Raw genomic sequence first — 25,615 nt, 5'->3', positions numbered from 1 at the left:
TAGTACCAATTACGTTTTTCTCCCTCCCGTGGCTTTGAAACAGAACTAGTTTAATTATGTTGCAGACACAGCTTGTAAATATAGGTTTTATATTTCAACAAGGTTTGGACTCAAAGCCTATGTCCCATTTCTCTGATTAAGTAAGTGAATACATACCATATTTTATCATGAGGGGAAGTCACTGAAGAGGTTAGAAGGATCATCAGTTTCTAGAGAAAATGCTTTGCTCATTAGCTAACCGAGCAGTGTCACTAGCTCAAAGCAACAGAACCTCCACTGCTCTTACAAAATGATGCCATTGTCCCGTGGCAGACTTAGTAGCCCTCTGTCTCCAGTGTTTTTGGCTGATATATTGCTTGTATGGTATCATAACTGCCTGCTTTTATTTGAAGGTAATAATATCCTACACTGGAGCAATTCAGTTTTCATAAACCGATTAAGAAAAACAAGTTATTTGCCCAACAAGAACATGCACATGAATTGCCTTTGTGTAAACACAGATTACATAGAGCAAAGTGACTCCAAGCTTGTTTACCATGAACTCTCCATGAAATTCAACATTTATATACAGACAGTGAGTTGCAGCACCTTTTAGAAGAAATAAGTTTAATTTCTCTTCCTTATTTCAGCCAGATTTTTTTCTGACAAAACATTGAAATAAAAAAAAATTAAGCCATGTGAACTAACTAATCTTTCATCACCACAAGTAATAGTTTTATCTACATTCACTACTGTTTTTTCCTAATTTGCTCAAAATGGCATTTAAATAGAGGGCTAGGTTCTGCTCACTGTTTCACACAGCATTTATACCAGTGTCTCCACTGATTAGTGGAGTTACCCTGGATTTACACTGAGAGGATTGAGATCAGAATTCTGGCCCAGTGTTTGTAAAAGAATATTGGGAGTGGAATTTTGCCAGGAAAGAATTTGGCCCATTGTGTTTAAGTGATGGAGCCAAATAATACAAAAATGTAAGTTGATCTTTAGTCTGTTTATAAGAAAATCCACTATTTCCAGTGATTCATAAACCACACTTAAAGAAAGTTAAAGTTCAGGAGTTATTCAGCATGGCTAAAAATGCCATATTATTTCTCCCTGTAGCAGGACACTATACTAGAAACAAGGATAAATAAAATTCTTGAGACATGACCTTACTGTTGAAATACAGTGCTTTTATGTAACATCTCAGCTCATTGCATGCTTATACCAGGGAGCTGGTATGGTTTTAAGACATCCACATTAGTGCCTCTGCTACGCAATATCCTCACAACTATCAATTCAAATGTGAATGAGTAACAATTTACTTGTGTCCATTTTGGATTCTACCTCTAGATTTCAATGAGGCAACTGATAGAACATACAACTGAACAGGACTAAGGGTGTCAAAATCAGGCTCTTAGCCAATATAATACATTAATTGCTTCCAGAACTATCCTAGAACCCACTGCAAAATACCGTGGGCCAAATTCTTCTTTCAGTTATATCAGTGCAATTCTACTGACTTCTGTCTTAGGTACTTCTGTGGCCCCTATTACTATAGTATCTGAGCATCTTTCAGTCTTTAGTGTATTTATCTTCACAACACCCCTATGAGACAGAGTTTCAGGGCTATACTATTACTCCATTTTAAAGATGGGGAACTAAGGCACAAAGAGACTAAATGACTTGTCAAGGTAGGCTCTGATACAGTAGGAAATTTAACCTAGGTCTCAAGTCCCAGACAACTGGACCATACCATCCTACCTCTTTTTGGGGCTGCTCTGGTGGAACTGAGGAGAATTTGTACCCACCGTTCTCTTTGCACTCTAAATTCCTCCCCCCTTGCCTATAAAGAGTCCTATCCCTCTGCAGAAGCTGCACTACTCTATGAAGTGAAATTGTTCAAAGAGCTTTCAGAGGGGATTTGTGAAGGTCCTAGAGCTAAATGAATACACAAATTAAAAGGACATGGGGAGGGGGGAAATGGATTTTGCTGACGTTAGTTGTGGGAAGGAAATGTTGCTGCTCCTTTTCTCCTATATAATCGTGCCAATGGCTCTGCCCCAGTCTGTATTTCTGTGTATCATAATAGGTACTGGCTGACTTCACAAGGGGTGGGGGGGAGGACAGAAATGTAAGACTAGTCAGCTAGACACATTCCATTTCTCGTTAGATCAGTCATTTTTTTCTGCTGCCTTGGAAGCTGTTTTTTTAGTCTTTTGAGTTTTAGATTTTGGGCCCTCTCACATTCAAGAACGTTCCTGGTACCCCAATAGTGTTCAATGCAAAGACAAAGACTCCCTGCAAATAAGTTCTAGCCCTCAAACCCAAGCCTACCCAGCTCTGGTACATCTGCATTCAGTCCCCTCAATTACTCTCCTGATCTTATCTCTTTAAATGGTGGCACCTTTTGAGAAAAGGTGACACGTCTGTCTTTCCATGATATAAAGATCAAGGAAATAACAAAACAGAAAACATCTGTAAGCCAAAATACAGGCAAGGGCACGACAGATGCAAACCTTTCTGCATTCCAATTTTTCTTCACTAGAAACAAAGACTAAAACTGCCCCATAATTCAGCATGATCTTCCAGTGTAGTTTTGTTAATATATTGGAATAAAATGTCATTGCCTTCAATGGGAACCAGAGCTTAATTATGGGCCAAATCCGGAAAGCTGCTGCGTGTTCTATTGGTTGTGACAATAATAGACGTCATAAGTTCTGCAGTGAACGCAGCAGGCTTACTACACTGATCAGATCCATCCTGAATGTGGTGGTATGCTACAGAATGTGTTTCATTTGCAAGAAGGGAACAGACAGGTTCCCTTTTGCCTGATTAGCTATAGTAATAGAGCATGATGAATTTCATGGAGAGTTCATGGTAAACAAGCTTGGAGTCACTTTGCTCTATGTAATCTGTGTTTACACAAAGGCAATTCATGTGCATGTTCCTGTTTGTTTTGAAGAAGCTGTTCCGAGTCACTGCATTTACCTACTAGTCACAGCTCCTGAAGAGACATCTCTTGCAGGTGTCAAACCCAGTCAGACCTGCTGAGTAATCACAGTTGGTAAAGATGGGTGCTGCAGCCCAGGGACCTGTCTGAATAGGAGAATCATGGGACTCCGGAACAGAAGTAGGCAGAAGCCCGATATCTGGGGAGGTTAGCTCTGGGGAAAGGAAGATGCAGCTTACCCCAGCTGTAACCATGACACATGCATTAATTTTGGAATGTTGGTGGTGGGAATCTGTGTTGTATTTGTGCAATCTCCCTCTCCACCCATTGACTGGGTGGTTTTGGCTTTTTACATGACCATAAAACAAAATCAAATTTAGGTTTGCGAATATCCTTACATTGGGCCATATCCTGCAAGGAGCTAAGCACCTTGCACTTCAGCACAGAATTCAGTCCTCAGTGTGAATGCTTTTGAATGCATATGTCAGCTCATAGGCCCAGCTCCTCAAAGGTATTTAGGCACCTAGCTCCCATTGGGAGTGCTATGGAGGCAAATATTTAGAGTAGATGCACCACTGGGGAAAGAGGGGTGCTGGGGCTGTTCAAAATCTTTGTGAATTTGGCATCTTAAAGCCATCTGTGATAAGATATGAGAACCTGCCTAGAAGCTTATGGCTACTGTTGTGTGGTACTTCCCCCTCTCCATCTCCCAACTGTTACTTTCATCCTGGTCTTTCAAGAGGACGATCTTGTCTTTCACTGGTCCAGTTTCCCTCTATGTCCTCCTTCAGTAGCTTCTGTTACTCCAGCCCCTGAACATTCTGTCTCCAGCCCTGTCTCACTCTTCTTGTAACCCCCTCTTTCAGAACATTGGGCCAAATTCTGCTCTCATTTCACAATGCAAATCTAGAGTCTCCATATTTACCCATGTAAACAGAATTTTGGCCCCTAGTCTCCAGCCCAAACTGCCACTCCTACTCCCTGACTTCACTCCCAGCTGATTGCATAGACCCTGTCTCTAACCAGAAGCCAGAGTGGCCTCAACAGTGAGGCAAATACATTACAAATAATTATTTGCCATTCGTGTAGGAGTAAGGGGCAGCCAAATGCCAACTGTCCTTACCTTTTAAACCAATATATTGGCCTTTTCCTCCCCACACTGTCATCCTTAAACTTCTTAGACTAAAAGATTTCCAAAGATAACTTAGCATGACCCTATTTGCTCTCCAAACATCCCTATTTATTGTTTTACAGGGTTGGTTGATATGGTATTAAAGCTGTAGAGCAAGGTAAATAACATTAGAATACTTAGCAAGTTATAATGCAAAACACAGAAAATATAGAGGGGGTAGAGGAAAATAGATTTCACAGCTAGGAAGTGCTTGTATGTTTTATAGAATTACACAGCAGTGAGAAATTAGAGATGGAAGAGACTTATTAGGTCATCTAGTCCATCTCATGGGCCAGTGCATAATTGTTTCCTATGACATACATACTTTTTAGTGCTTTATCTAGTCCTGATTTAAATGCCTCAGATAAAGAAGCTTGCACCATTTCCCTGGAGGGACTATTCCACAATCTATTAGCTCTCACAGTCTCATGTAATTATCTCTACCGTCATTTTGCAAATTAGGATATGTAATTATAAAGTCAGAAAGTTTCATTTTGTAATTTAAAACATTTATGTAATATTATTCAAAGCACAAATATTAACTGCCATCTTTTCTCCCATGATGAATTTAAAATAAAGCCTGCATAAACATTAAAGCAATGCACTAACAAATGTACAAATCAAAAAGGCAGCACTATAGGTCCTTCAGCATGTAACAGGGGAACTTACCACAAGTACCTCTAGCAGCTAGGTGTGGTAGTGCAGTCCTTTTCTCACGCAAGCACCCTCTGCAGGCCAGCCTTCTGTGGCCATCAGTCCTGGCTCAGGCCCCTTTAAATACAGTTCTTTGTTTGGGTTCCCAGTTCAGTCCTGTCCCCTCCATGGGTTTTACAGTGCTTTACTTGTAGCCAGTATGGGAAACAGGCTCATCCACTACTCCAGGTTCCAACCCAGAGACATTAAACACAACAGCCACATACCACTTAACTCAATTCTTTGTTGCACTTTCCCTAAACCTCTTCCAGTGAGGCCCTTTTATCTCCATCCCTATCTCAGGTTCTTCTCTCCCTATAATTCCCACTAGGTAAATTCAGTCAGTAATAACACCTAACTAATTATCAAGCTCCTTTGGCCAGAAAAGAGCACCCTTCCTTACTCCCCCAGTTCTAGCCTTCAGCTAAGCTGCTAGCCCCTACAGCTCCTTTAATAGGAACCTGCTGGGCTCTGATTGGCTCTTCCGTGAGGCCCCTCTAGGCAGGCTTGGAGGGGTCAACTTTGCTGGTCCTTTCCTGGCGTGGGATGTAGTAGGACTGTGGGACCTCCTGCAGGGAGCCGTAAAGGCCAGGTAGACCCTGTCACACAGCACCTATGGTCACAAGGTGTCATGCTGGATTTCTTGGTGTGCTCTGGAGAAACCATGTATATTTTTCCTCTTAACTGTATTTGCTTGCTTTTTCTATCTGTTCCAACCTTAACCACGTTTAATGCAGTGTTAATGTATGATTCATAGACTTTTGACGCCAGAAGGGAACATTAGATCATCTAGTCTGACCTCCTATAACAGGCAATATAATTTCATCCAGTTACTCCTGTAGTGAGCCCAATAATTTATATTTGATGAAAGTGTATCTTCCAGCAAGGCATCCAGTATTGATCCAAAGACTTCAAGAGATGGAGAATCTACCACTTCTATTGGTAGTTTGTTCTAGTGGTTAATCACTTCCACTGCTAAAATTTTGTGCAAAAATTGTGACCACTAATTATAAAATCTATGTAAACCAGATTAGGAGAGACCAAAAATGCAGCCCTTTTATTGCTGTTCAATAATCTGTGAAATCAATTTGAGGGTCTCATTCCAATTTCTGTTTGACAAGTATCTATGTCAGAAAAACACCCCAGTGCATATGGTACTAACTGGCTTCCTTTGTAGGCAGTTTCAGCAGAAGGACGAAGAACTGAAGGAATTTGCAAACTGAACTACACTCTCACCCCATATCAAGATTAAAGTTGTGTGGGTAAATTTAAACTCCCTCTGCCAATGCACAATGCCATAAGCTAAAATACAGGATAAGTAAAGGACTTTAGTAACTTTCACCAGTTTGATGATTAGACAAAAGTCAAATGAAGATCACAGCAGTGGGTGAAAAGGAGGGGGCAGTTGGACTGTGAAAGCTGCCAGTCAAAGGTGGAGGCTGCACAGAAAAAAAACCATTGCAACTATATACATGTGTATTCGTGTACATAAAAGAAGTATCCTAGAGATTTTTGAAACATTTAGCAGAAAGGCAGTTTTTTATAAAGGCCCCAATTCTGCAAATGCTTCACTTGAGATCAGTGGAACTGATCACACACTTAAAATTAAGCATGTGTGCAAGACTTTGAAGTTACATGGCTTCAAGCTAAGCACATGCATACATTTTTGTGGGATTGGGGCTACAATGAAAGATATAATCCATTTCATTCCATGGTATTTGGTCAAATATTTCAGTTTTTTAAAAAGTTTTTCTGTTCTTACTCTATAAACCAGTAGCCCCACTGGTGGCACAGGATGAGAAATCCATTCATGTCCCATCAAGGGCTTTCCTGAGGGGCATGTGCAAAAATTTAACTTTGACCCCTTTTGGGTGGGCACATTCTGTGCCCCCACCCCCATGCAAGAACTTGCTTTTCCCTCCCTTCCGCCCCCACCCCGGCTCCAGCAGGAGCTCACTCTCCTCCCTGAAGGCCCAGGGCCCAGAGAAGCTCGCTCTCCCCACCACCTCGGCCCCGGGGCTTGAGGAGTTCTGTGCCCCTGATGATTATTGGGGGAGGGGGCATGCCACAGCTTGTCCCCCTTGTGCATGCCCCTGCTGATTTCCATTACCATGGTTCATAAAATTGTCCAAGAAAAAGAATATGTAGGAATTTCTGTTTGTGAGCAGAAGCAGTCAGCTTCAGAAGAGATACCCAAGAGAACGTTTCTCATGATTCAGTAGAAAATTTTCATAATAATCTAACAATCCATTCACTGTTTGTTGTATCATTTCAGAAATCACTGTGATGCTTCTGTAGTTTTACACAATTCCACAGCATATGTAATAAGATAGTGTTTTCTGCATTACATAGCCCACAATTGTTTATCTCTGGCATAGGTTTTTGGTTCAAGGTTTGTTTGGTTGGCATTTTTGGCTATTTGGAGTCCAATAAAGATAATTAATCATAAAATAATACTTTACTATAACATTTTCATTTATTGTTAGATTTTGTGTTAGTGCAAAAAAGAATTCTTCCAGTGATGTGGAAGACCCTAGGTATGCGTTTATATGTCTCAAGTTGTATCTGTTATGTCAATAATTGCATAATAAGCATGAATAACAGATTTAGGCCCTGATTATGCAAATTGATCCATGGAGGTGAAGCCATGCACTTGCACTGAATCCCGTTGAAGCCAAAGGGGCTCTGACTGTCTGTCAGGGTCTGCCCATGTGAAATGGTTATAGGATTGGGGCCTTATTTACATCAGTATGTTTAGCATAAAGTATTCTGTGCTTTTTCAGGAGGAAGGACAAGGGCAATAATGGGAGTGGTTGATGCTGTGAATGATGTTCTGGTTATGGTAGAAATGTTTTTTCAAATCGTGAAGATTTTCAGTATTTTTTAAAGATAGTCAGATCTTGTATTTATTTAATCTCCTCTGGAGACATAAACTGTTTGAGTGTCCCTTTATGCATATCACTTAGCTAAATGTTATGTTGCTTAACTTTGCAAAAACAAATAACACTATCAAAGATAAAAATATAGGAACCAGATCGTAATTCGTTTACAGCCAATTTACAATTAGTTTGACAAGATAAAACTTTAAAACAATGTACATAACAAAACAGTAAAACCTATCTTAGGGATTTCAGAGGGCTATAATATTAGCGTGCTAAGTTTCTGTAACAGATAGATCAAATGACTTTATAGTAATATTTTTCAGAGTAGAGATCATATACTATCCTATCATTAATTTCCAGAATTTTATTGAAGTCAACAGGATTACTCACATGCTTAATGTACTTGTATAAGTACTTAGAACCTAAAATCTAAAGTTATGATAGCCCATAAATGGGGGAAATTATAGTGATACATGGTATAAAACACGTGCACCACTATTATCAGAAAAATGGGGACTACATCCCACCCACCTGCCCTGTAAACGAGATTTGTCTTTGTCCCAATTATATCCCCTGTCTCTCTGTGCATTAGCATGGAGGCTAGAAAACCTGACTCATCATTTTTTAATAATCCTCCCAACCTGAGACAACACACATACTCTCCAAACATTCCCAAGTCCCAACTTCCCCTAAAGCAAATATCTAATCTCATCCTGCCTGGCAGCACAGCAGTCTTGTTTCTACGTGTGCAAGCAACTGCCTTAAAGCAGGATGTTTTTCCAGAAAGCAATTTTTTCTCCAGATACTCTGATCTGTACACTTTTAGGATGAAGGTGGTAATAATGCTGTATCTCTCTCTTGATAAATAATTGATTAATGCACATTGGGGAAAAATGGACAATAATCCAAATAAAATGGAGTTGATGCTAATGAACTGGGGAAGAATCTGATGTTTGTAGTCTCCTCAAAGAAGGGGTTTGTGTCTACTCTGCCCAAGAGATTTACAGTGTGCGTATGGGGGCTTTTGTACCCTTGTTTGCTCCTGCAAACCAGGAAATTTGGAGGCCAAAAGCAATTTGTCTGGTTGCAGTCATGACCAGACTTCTGGGATTTGAAGCTTGCCATGGTACTCCATGGCTTTTTAAAATTCTAGATTGGTTTACTGCAATGCGCTCTGTACCGGACAGCCACTCTGAAGCTCCAGCCAGGACAGAACTACTTTGTGTCTGCTTGGTAGCAGACCATATCACACTGCTTCTGCTGCACAATTGTGTTTGCTTCCTATTACGTTTGGGATACAGTTCAAAGTGATGACTCTCATCTGTTGACCTGCACTGTATAAGATTTGGGTTGTGGCTATGAGGAGCAACTCCTCTCTCCCTTCCCAATGACAGCAGTTGAGATCAGTTGACCTGCTTGACCTAAAAGACCCCTGATTGGAGTAAGGTTTCAGAGTAACAGCCGTGTTAGTCTGTATTCGCAAAAAGAAAAGGAGGACTTGTGGCACCTTAGAGACTAACCAATTTATTTGAGCATGAGCTTTCGTGAGCTACAGCTCACTTCATCGGATGCATACTGTGGAAATTGCAGAAGACATTATATACACAGACACCATGAAGATAATGTCTGTCTGTATCTGTACAAGTTTCTTCATGCAGTTGATAGATTTCCACTCCATACGGCTAAATGCAGTGCCTTGCATAATGACAGGTTTCAGAGTAACAGCCGTGTTAGCCGTGCCTGACGCTAGGATTGACTTCCTCCATGGGTCTGACAGCCTCAGAATTTGCTAGCTTTTCAGGCATGGTGCAAGGCTCAGATTCCCCCTCCCCTTTTCTGCATGAGGAAATGGTGGTTTGGTATCTGGGGTGTTTATGAGCACTATATTTTCCTTTTTTTTCCTCTTGGCCTTTCTCCTCCTCTCCTCTCCTCTCCCTTTCCCCTCCTCCTTTCAGCTCCCCCTCTCTCCGATCCTTCTTCCCTCTCTTTCGTATTCCAAGCTCTTCCTTGAGTCAGCCCACATCTCAGCAGCAGCAGCAGCCAAAGTTTAAAGGGGTGTGTGTGACTGACACCTGGTAAGCATGGGCTCCTATGCCTCATCTGCATATCCTCGCCCGTCGCCCTCTATTGGCTGGAAGAAGCCACGCCCTCGTGCTGGGGCCCTGGCCGAAAGGCCGCCCGGAGACAGGAGCTTTCCCCGCCCTCTTGTGCTGCGGCCCCGCCCTTTCGCCCGCCCCTGGCTGGAGGCTGCCCGGAGACGGGAGCCGGCGAGCGTTCTGGCAATTGGTCAGCGTCGTGCGAGCTCGTCGATTGGTGGCTAGTAGCGAGAGTGGGCGTGTCCGGAGCGCGGTGATTGGCGGAGGGCTGTGCGCTGGGGGGGTGGGAAGGGGCTGCCCGCGAGCGGTGGACGGGGAAGCTGCGGGAGGATGGGGACGGCCGGAGGAGCGGGTCAGTGAGCTGAGCGCAACCAGCCCCGCCAGCTCCTCCGACCCGGGCGCACCCGCTCCCCGTCCCAGGAGGTGCGGCGCGGCGCGGCAGCATGAACCGGGGCAGCGCCGGCTCCATCGGCAGCGCCGCCTCCGCCAGCGAGTACCGGGTCTGCAGCAACTGCCGGAAAGTGCTGAGACAGGTACCCGGGGGGCCGGGGCGCTGCTGGCGTGAGGGGGGCGGCGGTGGAGCCGGGATGTGGCGGAGCCGTGGGGATGTGAGCGACCGTTGGGGACGCCAGTGGGGGGCGGGATGTGGTGTGGGGGAGGCCGGGCCGCTGGGGTGCGACCCGGTGGGGAGCGCTGGGGGTCCGAGGCCGGCTGTCGGGGGGGGGCGGACCCGAAGAGGTGGGGTGGGAGGCGGGATACTGGACTCGGGGGGGTGCGAGGGGAGGCTGGTGTGTTGGGGGGGGGGGTAGCACAGGAGCTGCGGGCCCCTCCGCGCACGGGAGGCGGAGAGAGGGAAACCGTAGATCTGAGGGGAAGGAGCGGGGTAGCCAGGTACTTTAGCAAGGCGAGGGGCCACGGGAGGATCTGGGGGGTGGCAGGTGGGTGAGTATGAGGAGAACGGGGCATTGTCCCGGGATGGGAGGGGGGTACCAGCCCCAGCATGGTAGAGAAGAGGGGATGGGCAGATCGTCCTTCCCACCCGACACTGGCCCTCTGGCGAAGGTCCCTCTTTTCCGCTTTCGCTGATCTCTGCATCTGCTTCTGCCCGGTGTGAGGGATGTTTCCCGGCCCATTGATGTCCCTGTTACCTCGTGAACGCAGCCTTCAGCCACAGCTCCGATTAGCGGGGTTCTTAGTTTCTCGTGTTTCGCACTCCCCCCACCCCCTGTAGTGCCTTTCCCTTGTTAGCGATTCTGCCTGAGACATAAAAAATATGTGGGGATTTGTATTGGGTGTGTGTATGTATGTTTTTCAGCAAAAGTGTTTACTTGGATGGATCATCAGAAACACTGGCTCTGGTTGATTCTCATAGAGAGCGGCTTAGAAAGTTTATTCACATATCACTTAGTAAAAATAAATATATCACTACGATTTTTATAAAACCTTATTTTCAGACTGCCTCTCTGAAATGTAAAGCTTTTGGGAAAAAAAAATCAGCTGGTTATTAACAGGTCCCCTGACCAGAATGTCCTTTGCGAATATTCTAATCCTTTACTAACTCCTCTCAACATCTGATTAATTGGGAACATTAGATGAGGTGCTTTTTGTTTGTCCAGTGCAAATGAATTAAAATTGCTGAGCTGTGCAAATGCATCAGGACTGGAAGACTGAGAAAAATGCAATATTTTTTTCCCTCATCTATCTCTCTAAATACATTTTGCACCAGGGTTGTTCTTGTAAATATTAAGAAAGCATGTAAGTCGGCGAGCTCAAATATTTGCGCTCTTTGTCCAAAAACTGTTTTTCTTCCTCTGTGGGTCAGGCCAAGTGCCAATCAAAGTTGTTTTTCAAGCCTCTTTTTGCTGCAGTGGGCTGCTGTTTTTTTTTTTTTTTTTTTGTAAAGGGGTTGGTTTTTGGAAAAGAGGTGTGTAGAGGGAGGGGGGAGCATATTTAAAATGCATGAGAGAGAGGGGTGTGTCTTAATCATGTTTATGGAATATTTTAAGGGAAACAAACTCTTATTAAATGTGTGCAATTGGTATGTGCAGTTATTTTTTCCATAAACTCTTAGATCATATTACAGTTGATACTTGGTACTCAGCTCATTGTAGCGCAGCTTGTGAGAAATTTAATGGGTCAGAGAAGTGCATATCATTGCAGTCTGATGTTAACTATTTCACTGCAGGGCCAAACTTTAACTTGCTAATTAATTTTTTTGGGGAAAACAGACACTTACAGAAAAACTTCTGAGACGTTAAAAGCCTGAAGCTCTCTCTGAGATTTGACATGTTTAAAGGATTGGCTTAACGGGTTAATCGGTGTCAAATTGGTCTATGTCAGGGGTTCTCAAACTGGGGGTTAGGACCCCTCAAGGGGGTCACAAGGTTATTACACCGGGGGTCACGAGCTATCAGCCTCTACCCCAAACCTCGCTTTGCATCCAGCATTTATAATGGTGTTCAATATATAAAAGAGTGTTTTTAATTTATAAGGGGGGTCGCACTCAGAGGCTTGCTATTTGAAAGGGGTCACCAGTACAAAAGTTTGAGAATCACTCGTCTATGTAAAGAGTGGGGAGGGGAACTTGCGTTGTTCTTGTCAAATAAACAGTTTTTGTTGACTTATAAACTGGTGTTTGGCAATCCTAGTATTTCTAAAATTAAATTGATCTGAAATTTCTTAAAGCCATAGTCTCAAACTAGTGAGTAGGTCTCTTGTTTTATACCTTTTAATACTAGAAACTGTGGCTGTAATATACTTTCTGCTAGCCTGTAATATGCATTACTTTCCTAGTAATGATTGTGAATGATGTTTATTTACCAACATATCGTCTGATGAAATGTTGCTATTCAGGTAAATTATGGAGAATAATGGTGGCATGCTTAGGTATCGGGGTGCTGGGCACTGCAAAGGAACCTAGTTGGTTAAGTGGATGTGAGCAGCTCTCTTTGCTGGCCTGCCTTATGAATTCCCTGCTGGTGGACAGTGCTACTCTTGCTGGAGGATTCATAATTCCAGTGGCAGTTATTGAAATTAAATTAAGAGCAAGTGACTTGAGAGGGATATTTTGTGATTGAATTGATTGTGACGTTATGGCCTCTAGCCTTCAGGCTAACCAACAAACATAGCAATACAAAAACAACGAGGAGTTTGGTGGCAGTTTTTTACCCACGAAAGCTTATGGCCAAATAGATCTGTTAGTCTTTAAGGTGTCACCGGGCTCCTTGTTGTTTTTGTGGATACAGACTAACACAGCTACCCCTTTGATACTTGATAGCAATATAAACCTTGTCTCATTTGCTCTGTAAGCATTTAATATGTTTGTTGTAATAAAGTCAGTGTAAACTTTAACCTTTTGCATGACATTAGCTAATTTACAAATAGAAAATATAGAATTCTTCTCAGGTGTAAATGAGATGCAAACTTTGATCTGGATCTCAATGTATATGCTAAAATGCCCTTAAGATTATTGTTGCTTCACCTTGTTTTATGACAATGTTCTTTTTAAGCTAACATGACAATGCGTTGGAAAAATAACTGCTCATAAAACATTCTTAATCAGTTCCTACTCTCGTCTATTTGAGTCTGTATTTTAAACTGCTAAAGTATAGTCTTAGCAACAATTATTGGTGGATGGGGTGATATGGCAGTGAGGGAAAACAAGCCTTTCAGCTTACAATGAAATTCAGAACAGACAAACTAAATGTAAACTCGTTTGGGTGAATTGGGGTATCTTATACTGAAAGATGTAAATGGAGAAAAACTAGATTTAGAGTGCATAGTCTGTTTATTTTGGATTAATCAAAGTTATGCCTTTTTAAAGATGTTTTCAATCTCTGGAAAAAACAATGCTTTTTTCAACATGGGAGAGCCCATTGTACAAAGGTTAGCATGAATAAATAAATAAAAATGCAGTCTTGCTATAAGAAAAGGAGTACTTGTGGCACCTTAGAGACTAACAAATTTATTAGAGCATAAGCTTTCGTGAGCTACCACTCACTTCATCGGATGCAGGGATCTGGCACACTAGTTCTGTCGCTGCTGGCTAAAGGCAAGGTAATACCACTTCAGTAGCAGAGGTGGGTGGAAACGCTGATATTTGCTTTGTAGAATTCAAGAGGATTTTCAGGAATGTCATCCAGGGAAGTTCAGGAAATGCCACAGTAGTACAGCCAGTTGGATTTGACTGTCTTTCAGAGTAGGCTGAACCAGGCTAGGAAGTGGGAAGCACCTGCCAGACCACACACTGCCTTGCGTACTGTCAAGGGATTGTACAGTGTGATTTTTTTTTTTTAAAGGAACCTAATAGTCAAAGTACTAGTGACGTGAATCGATCTCTTCATTTTACAATGTTACACTTAATTTTTAAAGACTTCAGATGAACTTGTATACTTCCTATATGTGCACCACTCTTCCTAGTGGTCATGATGTGTCACTTCTCTGTTTAGAGCTATATCACAGCTCTTTAATTTTATGGTCTCTTAAAATTAGTCACCTGCTGAAATCTCTATGGATTTTTTTTTTAAGGAGCTCTCAGAATGAATTAGCACACTTCACATGAAAATATAAGTTTTGTGATATTTAGTGTTTGTCTTAGAACCCAGCCCATGAAGTCTTTTTTAGTATGTGAGAATTTTAGCTTTCATTTAAAAAAAAATAAAAAATTCTAGCACATATGGTTGCAAAGAAAAGATTGGATATGTGAACCCTAAAGGCTCAAAAACTAGAAGGCAAATTTAATAGAATGCCAAACTTATAACTTCTTTAAAAAATCTCACGATTTTTGAGGGTCTGAGGCATAACGTTTGAACACCTGGAGTTGGCAATGTTTCCACCTGCCATACTTTCTTATCCTGTAGTATACACCTGGCTTGCTGGCACGATATTTCTGGTTTTAGGCAAAAAGCATTTTATTACTTCAAATTTATTAGTGTTTTTTAGGAAACATTTACAAAATTGTACACAGCAAGCGGCAACTCCTTTCCTCTAATAACTGCAGTGAAAAGACAAGAATGGTCTTTGATACTGTTCTGTCTGTTTGCACTGCTCTGCATCTTTCCATACTGCAATCCATTTGGATAATTGTACTCTTTTTCCTTGTTTAATTGTTGGCTTTGCGGTATCAGAGTGCTATTGTTCTCAGCTCATGTACACTGATATTGAGCATTCCTGTGTTCTTCCACTTATTCCAAAAAAGTGGAATAAAAACATGGGTGGTGGGTGAACTGGCCATTGAGGGAGGCTAGCCCCTGGTCCCTCCCCTTCTGCCCGAGAACCCACCTCTCCTTCCATCCCTTCCCACCGTAGCCCAAAGCACCCCCACCGTGGCTGCCAGACCCCCAGCTCTGGGCTGCCCGAGCGCCACCAGCCCCAGAGCACCGGGCGGTGCGTGGGTGGGGCCATGCCAGACTGTTTGGGGAGGCTCAGCCTCTCCCAGCCTATGATCCACATGACCCATGAGTAAACTTTTTTTTTTTTATGTTTTTCTAGTCTCAATTGTTGGAAGTCAGAAAATGGACAGTTAAATTCTCATTGGTGGTCTGAGAAGAAATTATCCTCTACTGAAATGTCATAGTCTTGCAATAAAAAGAACATGTTGTCCTCTGGGGCAAAATTCAGCTACAACAGACAATACAGAGGGAGTGAGAGAGCTATTAATGTAAGGAGAGTTTGGCTGCAGGGAGAGTTCAGTGGCCTGGGGGAGGCCAAGTAGTATAATCTAACTACAGGAAGAAACGTAACAAACATACTCTAAATTTAGGTCAATAACACCCTCTCCCCACAAAAACAAACAAACCAACTCAACCCCCCCCCCCAAAAAAAAAAAAAGTGCAAGAGTAAAAATAATGCAGGCAGAAGTCCAGCAGCAAAGTGAGGGTATCCAGTTTATTGCACTGAAAGTAGCATGAATAATGACTTGCCTTGCGGGCAGTTATTGTATGTGTGCATTTGATACAAGCAGCTCATAGCCCTCCGATTTAGTACAGGCTAGAGTGGCTGAGTTGGTGGAGGTAAGGGGGACAAAAATCTACATCGAGGAGACTTTCAGGGTTGCAGTAGTACACCCCAGTCAGACAGTTTGTGCTGTTGAGAGGGTGAAAGTTTCGGGGATAGAGAAAATCAACAGTTCCATAGTTGTGAACCTCCTTCCAGGTGATGTCATGGTATCCTCAGTCTACGGATACCCCTCCTAGGGAGAGAGGGGGCCGCAGTTACTACAAGGAGCAAGTAACTCAAGGGATTTGATTATTAGAAATATCAATAGTTGGGTTTGTGATGGCCGATGGAACCACATAGTAAATTGCCTGCTGGGTGTGAAGGTTACAGATCTCATGAGATGTCTAGATAGACTTATATGCAGTGCTGGGGAGGAGCCGGTAGCTATGGTACATGTAGATACCAATAATACAAGGAAAGGTAGGGGAAAGGACCGGAAGGCCAAATTTAGGCTGCTAGGTAAGAGTAGAGAGTAAAGTCCAGGACCTCCATGCAAGCAGTCTCTGAAATGCTTTCAGTTCCATGCACCGGGCCAGAAAGACAGGACGAACTGAAGGGTTTTAATACACAGATGAGACAATGGTGTAGAGAAGAGAGGTTTTTGGTTTATTAGGAACTGGGGAAGATTTTGGGAAGGGAGGAGCCTAAACAGGAAGGATGGGTTCCACCGAAAACCAAAATGGAACTAGACTGCCAGCAAGTAAAATGAAAAGGTTATAGAGAATTTTTTAAACTAAGGGCAGGGGGATAGCTGTCAGGTGTGGAGGGGCACACAGTTGATGTGGAGACATCCCTTAGGGATGGATTTATTGAAGTGGTAGGGAAGAAGTTGGCAAAGTATAGATAGGAGCTAGTGAGGAATAGTCAAACATAAGAATCCCATTCAAATCTAACACGCGAAGACAATCGACTGAATATTGACAAAGTGTATAAGTGCTAATAGACAACTGCTGAAGTCTAAATAAGTAAGATGGGTGAATTAGAGTACCAGGCATTAAATGAGGATATTGATATAATAGGCATCACTGAAACTTGGTGGAATGCGAATAATCAGTGGGACATGGTAATAGTGCCACATCCCCACCAGCATGAACCATTTGTGAAAGAGCACAGTCAAAGTAAAAATCTGAAATGACTCAAACTATACTATAGACTCTCTGGGTAGAAATTACGTGCTTGAATAGTAAGAGTATAGCAGTAGGAATATACTGCCACAATCCTGATCAGGTGGTTGGCAGTGATTGTGAAATGCTTAGGGATATTAGAGAGGCTACAAAAACAGAAAACCCAATAATAATGGAGGATTTCAACTGTCTGCATCTTGAGTGGGTATATGTCACCTCAGGAAGGGATGCAGAGATAAAATTTCTAGACACCACAAATGACTACTGCTTGGAGTAGGTAGTCCTGGAACCCACAAGGGGAGAGGCAATTCTTGACTTAGTCTTAAATGGACCATAGGATCTGGTCCAAGAGGTGAATATAGCTGAACTTCTTGGTAATAATGACCATAATGTGTTTGGGGGAAATGTCAAAGAAACCCACCTAAGTAGCATTTAACTTCAACTACCCAAAAATGAGGAAGCTAGTTAAACGGAAATTAAAAGTTTGTCACAAGGGTGAAATACCTGCGAACTTCATAAAGGCTATTTAAAAACACCATGACAGAGGCTCAAATTAAATGTATATCCTAAAAACAACAGTAGGAGGACCAAAACAATGCTATCATGTCTAAACAGCAGAATAAAAGAGGTGGTTAGAGGCACCTTTAGAACTTGGAAGTCAAATCCTAGTGAGGGAAATAGAAACAATAGAGCATAAACTCTGGCAAGTCACATGAAAAGTAAAATAAGGCAAGCCAAGAGAGAATTTGAAGAACAACTAGCACACAAACTAACAGTAAAAAATGTGAGTACGTTAGAAGCATGCCCAACAGTCAGTGGGGCCACTGGATGATTGAGGTGCTAAACGATCACTCAAGGAAGACAAGGCTGTTGCAGAGAACCTAAATGAATTTAGCTTCTATACCAGGTGATTGAAAGGTAGTTATTATAATATCAGTTTTTAAAAGGCTCCAGAGATGATCCTGGCAATTATAGGCCAATAAGCCTAATGTCTCTACCAGGCAAATTGTTTGAAATTGTAGTAAAGAACAGAATTCTAAGACACATAGGTGAACATGATGTGTTTTATAAAGGGAAATCATGCCTCACCAGTCTATATTAGAATTGTTTGAGAGTGTCAACAAGCATGTTGATAAGAGTGATCCAGTGGATATAGTGTACTTGGACTTTCAGAAAGCCTTTCACAAGGTCCCTCGTGAAGGCTGTTAAGCAAAGTAAGGAGTCACGGGAGAAGAGGAAAGGTCCTATTATGGATCAGTAAATGGTCAGTATCAGGGAAAGGTAGAAAACAAAGGGTAGGAACAAATGGTAGGTTTTCATAATGGAGAGAGGTAAATAATGTTGTCCTCCAAGGATCTGCACGGGGACCTATGGTGTTCAGTGTATTCATAAATGATCTGGAACAGTGAGGTGGCAAAATTTGCAGGCAGTACAAAATTACTCAAGATAAGTCCTAAGCTGACTGTGAAGATTTACGATGGGATCTTACAAAACTGGGTGATTGGGCAACAGAATGGTACATGGAATTCAGTGTAGATAAATGCAAAGTAATGCGTTTTGGAAAACCTAATCCCAAAATTACATACAAAATTATGGAGTCTAAATTAGCTATTACCACTTAAGAAAGAGATTTCAGAATCATTGTGGATAGTTCTCTGAAAACACAGTTCTGGTTACCCCATCTCAAAAAAGATCTTAGAATTGGAAAAAGTATAGAGAAGGGCAATAAAAATGATTAGGTGTATTGAAGAGCTTCCATATGAGGATAGATTAAAAAAAAAACGGGTCTGCTCATTTTAGAAAAGAGGCAGCTAAGGGTGGATATGATAGAGGAGTCTAAAATCATGAATGGTGTAGAGAAGGGAAGTGGTGTTTACCCATTCACATAACAAAATAGCCTGGACTCACCCGATTAAATTAGTAGGCCTCAGGTTCAAAATAAACGGAAGGAAGTACTTCTTCACACAACACAGTCAACCTGTGGAACTTGTGGCCAGGGATGTTGTGAAGGCCAGAAGTATAAATGAGTTCCAAAAAGCATTAGCTAAGCTTAGACTATTAGCCAAGACGGTCATGAATGCAAAACAGGGCTCCATATGTCCCTACACCTCCAACTGCCAGAAGCTGGGACTAGACAACACTGCGTGGATCACTTATAATTGCCCTGTGTGCATCAGTCGTTCATTGCCTGAATTATAGGGAAGCAAGGAAATATTGGTGGCAATGAGGGGTTTAATTTTTTTTCACAAGAGGCCCCCACTGTTGTTCACTGGGCTATATTAACTGTTTAAATTATTTTACCTACTGTTTTAACTATTACTGCTAACAGGAATAAGTGATATGTTCCAGTTCTTAGGAGAACATACCAATAATCTATTAACTCACCAGACTGAGTTAGGAGACCTGGGTTTTGTTCTCTGCAGTGTTAATTAGTTTTACTATGACTTCTGGGAATTTGAGAGAGAAATTCAGGGATTTCTTTATCCGTAGAACAGGGCTAATGCTCGTTTACTGTGAGAATGTGCTTTGAGATCTGCAGAAGAAAAGTCCATTGGAAATTAAGTATTAACTTTCTCCTTTCGAGAGAGGTCAAAAACTGCTCTTTATTTGGATATTCATTTTGACTGGCTTGGGAAGTTGGAGGAAGAGAATAGTCGTTGAATTCTCCATTCTACCCTGATCTTGCTAACTGAGGTGGTTTGGGTTATGCATTTATTGTCTGCGTCCCATTTCCACTATGGATAATAGGGCTATTAGAGATCGTAACACGCCACGTTTCACTCTGTGGGGCTGAGTATCTGGTTTTCTGTGGGTGGGTAAGTCTGTCCTTACTATAGTCCTGCCCATCAGAAAAGAAGCTCAAATTATAGAAGGAAGGAAGTTTAGTTTTATGACTTCTTCTTAACCATCACTGTAGGGACCTAAATGGTAATTTATATTTGATTCTCCTAGTCTGCATCTGTAATCCTATCCATCTCAAAATCTCTTTACTAGGGTTTCCTCCTCAATAGAGCCTGGTGGCATATGCCACCTTAGGTAGAGTTTGCAGAAAAGCTACACAGATAACTGCAATATTGCGTGGAACTATGTTACAAGAACAGAGGCATTATCCACAAATGGATTTTTTTTTTGTCGGATAGTTAACTTTGAGCCAATATTTTAAACATGCTAGAGAAAAAACTCATGATGTTCTTTCCTAACCAAAATTAGTTTTCCCTATTAAAATTCATCACAAGATAAATGACTTTTTGGCACTTTACCCTGTACATTTGCACTAGTATTGGTGGTAACATGGGCTGCCATGTTTAAAAATGTTTTTAAAGATTCACTTTTAAACTAAATCTATTACAAAGTGGGCATGTGTTTGATTTGAAGACCATATTCCATATGAATGCAGGATTTCCCTTCTCCCCCTCCCCCCCCAGTGCTTCAAGATCATTACACGTGAACTTCTAAATAGACCAGAATAGGATAGGGATTGCGTCTTGGCTTATTTGCTGCTGCACCACATCTTAAGTAGAGCATTTAACAGAAATTACATAAGAGTGAAACCCATTTCCATTATGGAGCATCTTTCTCTAGGTAGATAGCGACCAAAGTTATGTCCAAAAATCAATAGTGGGATTCTGTCTGCTTATTGTTCAGCTGCTTGATAGATGGCTAAAGAAAGTTTTTCATTCAGAAAGTAAACTGTTGTACGAAAGTCCCATGCTTGTATCAGTACTGACATCCTCAAGAGATTTGGTAACTGGAGGAATACTTTAATTTAAAGAAACTGTTAAAGGAATATTTACTTTAAATGTCCGTTTTAACCCACCAATCTGCTTAGTCGTTTGAGATTGGCTTCTTAATGCAAATGAAGAGTTGTAAACTTGGGTTAGATCCCATGCAATATTTCACCTCTCCAGGATCATGCTGTCCAAATATTCAAGGTTTAGTAGAAGCAACTATTGATACGGAGTTGCAATATTTCAATATGCTCAATTAAATTAATTTCAAGTGATACTGTACATAGTAGTGTTTATGCAGAACTTTTTGTCCCACCACTCAAGTTTCACTGATCAGTGCAGACTGAAGGATTTTTAAGAAGAAAGCCTATGCTGTAGGCCTTGTTTGCTAGAAGTAGGGCAAATTACTGATATAGTCTGTGTCAAGCCACCAGTGTAACTGCCCTGGTGCAGACCCCAACTGCAGATGAGGAAGCTGTGATCTGCTAGTAGTCTGACTAGCATCAATGGAACTTCCATGCTGATTCTATCTTGTGAACGAGTGTAGCTGTGTTGGTGACTGGCTATTCAGTTGCTGGATTTGGGGCAGATTATGAATGTAAGCAAGGTCTTTAGCCTGTAATGCTGCATAGTTAAGCTACTGCAGAACTCTCGGGTTAACAGCTTCCTTTATCTTAGCTCAAACTGCCTCAAACTCATTCATATTTTCTCTAATTCATAGTTTACTGAGATTGGAGGACCCATTTTGGGGAGATTTGTTTGATTGACGCACTGATGCCTCTTACCAGTTAACTCATTTTATAGTAGGATAAAGATATCACATGCTTCTTTACTTGGTGCACATGCAAAGCAAATAATACACTTTTGTCAAATAAGAATTTGCCACTCTCTGGCCTGAAAGAGGACTCCATGTCTTTAAAATCTTACTTATAATTTTTTTTGCCACTTAGTTTATTTTGTGAAATATTCCAGCTCCATAATTGTTTGAGTTCTTCAGATACTTAGTTTCTCAATATATAAAACAGGCCTGGTCTGCATGCAAATTTTGTACTGGTATAACTCAGTTAAGAGTGTAACTTTTTTTTTTTTTTTTTTTTAACTGGTAGTTGTATTTGTACAACCTCTAGTCTGGATGCAGTTAGCTTATTCCCCTTCTCGCACAGGAATAAGCTATACTGGTTTAAATATTTCTATACCAGTATAATTGTATCATTTTACTGTACCTGTGTAGTTACAGTGGTACAACTTTTGCATGAGGACACAAGTTATTACTGTCTGAACAGTTGGAAGTATAAAATGTAGCTTGTGTATTTTGTTCGCACTGTACTCGCAAAAAAGAAACATTTTCACAGGGCCATTCCATGAGATCTGTCTCAAGGAAAAGCATTTTTTAAAAAAAAATCTGGGGAGGTGTAAAGAGAACTGTATCTGAATACTGGAATTAAAGAATACTTTAAACATACCTTCAAAATGAAAAGAGAATAAAATTACAAAGTATCTTTAAAACACAGTCTAAAACAGGGTTTCAGACTTTTTCATAATGTGGACCTCATCCTAAGAGTGTCTTCTGAAACATCTTCCATTTGTACTACTACTCCTGTTTTTAATCACATAATGTCCCTGTGGGCTTATGACAATCAGGGCCCAGACACTTAAGAGAATCACTAAAGAATAAGCATCACTAAAGAATACAATCAGTGGAACCAACTGATTGTGTACAATATTATTGTACTATAAAAATGTATTGTATAAGGTATCATATAAAAACTGGTGACACACTGGTCATAAATATAACTGTGTGATGTATGTATGGGTGGCCTGTAAGGAGTTATTATATGTGCTGGAAATATGTTCCTAAAGTATGTTTTGGGGGGCAGACTTAGTGAACAAGTTTGTCTTAGGCAAATTTACATTCCTTTGTGTATCTGAGTCAAGCTTTGTAAGCCATCGATCATGAAGGTACACTTACATATAAGATAAACAAAGCAGTCTAGTCAAGTGGCAGAGGCAACAGCTTGGTGAGCACAGCGAGATAGACACTGGAGTCTGAACCCCCACTGGATCTTCCGGGATCTTGAGACAAAGATAATGGACTTTGGGAAATATAAGGGGAGCAAAGAGACGTTCTAGTTAGTCATCACTTAAAGGACAGAGGGGACAGCACCCTCTGATTCTGTGACATTGGATCCTCCTACTGGAAGGGCTGGAGATGCTTCTACCTTGATGTGAGGAAAGCTATTTAGATACAGATTGTAGCTTGCTAAAGTTAAGTATTAGACACTAGGAAGTGTGTTTTTGTTTTTGTAACCTTTTACTGTTTGTTACCTCTGCTTAGTATTAGTTAAATCTCTGTTCTTTATTAAAAAACTTATTCTTAATTTTACTATAAACCATCTCTGTGCTGTGTTTAGGATAGTGTCTGCGGTGGGCCAACAGGCTGGTGTGTGTGCTGTATCTTTGGAGGTAGTGAACCTAACTTCTGAGAGTGTCCTGTGAGAGGAACTAGCTGCTGCAGAGACATTTCTGGGCAACTCTAGAACTGGAGTTCACTGAATGTTACTGACAAGGCAAGATTTAGCCTGGTACAGTCTCAAGGAGTTTGTTGATAAGGTAGACAGACAGGTGTGGCAGGGACCGGACATACAGTCTAAACTCTAGCAAACCTCTCCCTTGCTGAGGCAGAGAGGTATCACAGTAGCTTAAGTTCTGGGTGCCCTTAGCAGAGTGTCCAAGACTGCTACAGCAAATGATTACATGGAAAGGTAACATTTGGGAAGTGCTTAATATATTTCTAACTTCTCTTACTGTGCTTTAGCTGGAAACTAGCAGGAAAACCTGCGGCCTGGTCTACGCTACAAAATTAGTTCAATATAACTGTTGCACAAGAGTGTCAATAATTCACACCCCTGAGCAATGTAGTTATACTGACCTAAGTGCCAGTGTAGACAGCACTATGTCAGTGGGTGAGCTTCTTCCTCCAACGTAGCTGCTGCCTCTTGTGGATATGGAGTTATTAAGCCGATGGAGTGCTCTCTCCCGTCAGCTTGGAGCATCTTCACCAGAAGCGCAACAGCGGCACAGTTATACCATTGTAAATTTGTAGCGTAGACCTGCCCTGTGCCTTATTGTCCTTCAAGCTCCTTGTATACCATAACACAGGGCTCTGCAGGCTACCATTTGTCCATGGATCACTGTTAGGTTTAGACCAACAATTCTTGTAAATGTAAAAAGAAAAAAAAACCTATGCTGTCTTTAAGTACAAAGGCCAGGAGAAATCCAGACTTGTGGATAAAAGTTATGAGGGATAGAATAGTTCTTTAGATTATCTTTTGAGATGCGGAAAATTTCCATAGGGAACTGACTTATAATTCTTTTTAAAATTCAGGATTTTCATAACTGATTGAATTAAATATTCATAAACACAATGTATATTTTGATTAGTGCACTTCAAATCAAAATGATGAAATATAGCTGACTTTCTTAGAATGTTTAAAAAGAACTTGGTTCATCTTTATATTTCACACCATAGAAGTCCAATTAGTATAAACTCTGAAGTTTAACACTCACCAGGGAGGAGTGGACATGAAGATTACTCAACTAAACTTAATTTCCCCAATACTAATTTCTCCCTCCTGTTACTCACACCTTCTTGTCAACTGTCTGTAATGGGACACTCTATTACCACTTCAAAAGTTATTTTTCCTCCCTTGGTATCCTGCTGTTAATTGATTTATCTCGTTAGACTGACCTCACACTTGGTAAAAGCAACCCCCATCCTTTCATGTATTTATACCTGCTCCTGTATTTTCACTCCAAGCATCTGATGAAGTGGGTCCTAACCCACGAAAGCTTATGCCCAAACAAATTTTAGTCTCCAAGGTGTCACAAGGACTCGTTGTTTCAACTATCTAATGTTTTCACACACAGATACTTCGTCACGTTATAGTTTTTAATTCCTAAATTTATTTAATCTGTAGAGTTGCTCACCAGCCAAAAAATAGTGTTAGTGATTGGGGAAGAAAATATGAGTTGTCTTGATCTAAAACTTTTTTTTAAAGGACTGCCAACTTTGTACTCAGAATCAATTTATGTATAGTGTCTATGCTGTGACTACATTGGAGTCACTTTAACTGAATATCAACAAATAGACTGAAAGTCATATGTATTCTTTCTTGTTCGTATGAATTTGGCATTTGGAAATGATTAAATATGAAAGCACCCATACAGAATACTGAACCAGACCCAATTTAACAGAGTATACTTGTAAATATGTTTAACGTTTCGTACTTTAACTATATTCCCTTTGCTACTCATTAATATATTTGAAGAGTTTCTTAAACATATGGTTCTAAATCTGTTTTAATATAGTTATGCTTTTAAGTGAAAAAGCCTTTAATAAAATCATTCCCTCAGATTTGTTTGAAATACTTTTCAGTTTGTAAATCCCCTCCTTTGTTGATCAAATAGTGGAAATAGTAATTTGCTCTTGAATTTAGAAATTTTATGTAGATCTCTAATGAAACCAGGATCCTATACAGTCAAAATAGTTGGCTCTCATCCAGGTTGAAAGAACGCTTGACATGATGCTGTACTACAAGACATGAATGTCTTGTAATCAACTGTGCATCAAACATGCAAATACCTGCTAGCTGGCCATAGTAAATCCTGATCTCTGGAAGATGGCATCTGGGCTTTCTTACTCTACTGAACATTTGCTAGACTATTCTGATACCTAATTTAGAGGCTGAAAAGTGGGGCAAACCTATTTTTAATATAAACCAATAGTGTTTAACTCTAAGTCAAGTTAACTTTTAAAATAATTACATACACAACAGATATGTAAAATTAAACCTGATTGGAAAGATTTTCACAGGCCACTTTTCTTTGCTTAGATACAATTTTAATTTTTAAATACAGAGTACTCTGGTCATGGTTATAGGACTACTACACCTCTGTTCCCTTTCTGATCTCTGAGTGCACCGCCTCCAGTGT

The 25,615-nt window shown here is 41.0% G+C and overlaps 1 protein-coding gene across 1 annotated transcript in view; it reads left to right on the top strand.

The window, feature by feature from the left end:
- Positions 1-10,068: 10,068 nt before the first annotated feature.
- Positions 10,069-25,615, top strand: part of SESN3 (sestrin 3) — a 77,702-nt gene continuing 62,155 nt past the window's right edge. Inside the window, exon 1 of the mRNA XM_074956923.1 lies at positions 10,069-10,307. Within this exon, the coding sequence (XP_074813024.1) occupies positions 10,218-10,307 (90 nt within the window). The 5' untranslated portion in view covers positions 10,069-10,217. The remainder of the gene's footprint in view (positions 10,308-25,615) is intronic.

This window comes from Natator depressus, chromosome 1 (assembly GCF_965152275.1).
Source record: "Natator depressus isolate rNatDep1 chromosome 1, rNatDep2.hap1, whole genome shotgun sequence".
Classification (NCBI taxonomy): domain Eukaryota; kingdom Metazoa; phylum Chordata; order Testudines; family Cheloniidae; genus Natator; species Natator depressus.
The sequence above is the reverse complement of the archived record's forward strand: the minus strand, read 5'-3'. Positions and strand labels throughout refer to the sequence as shown.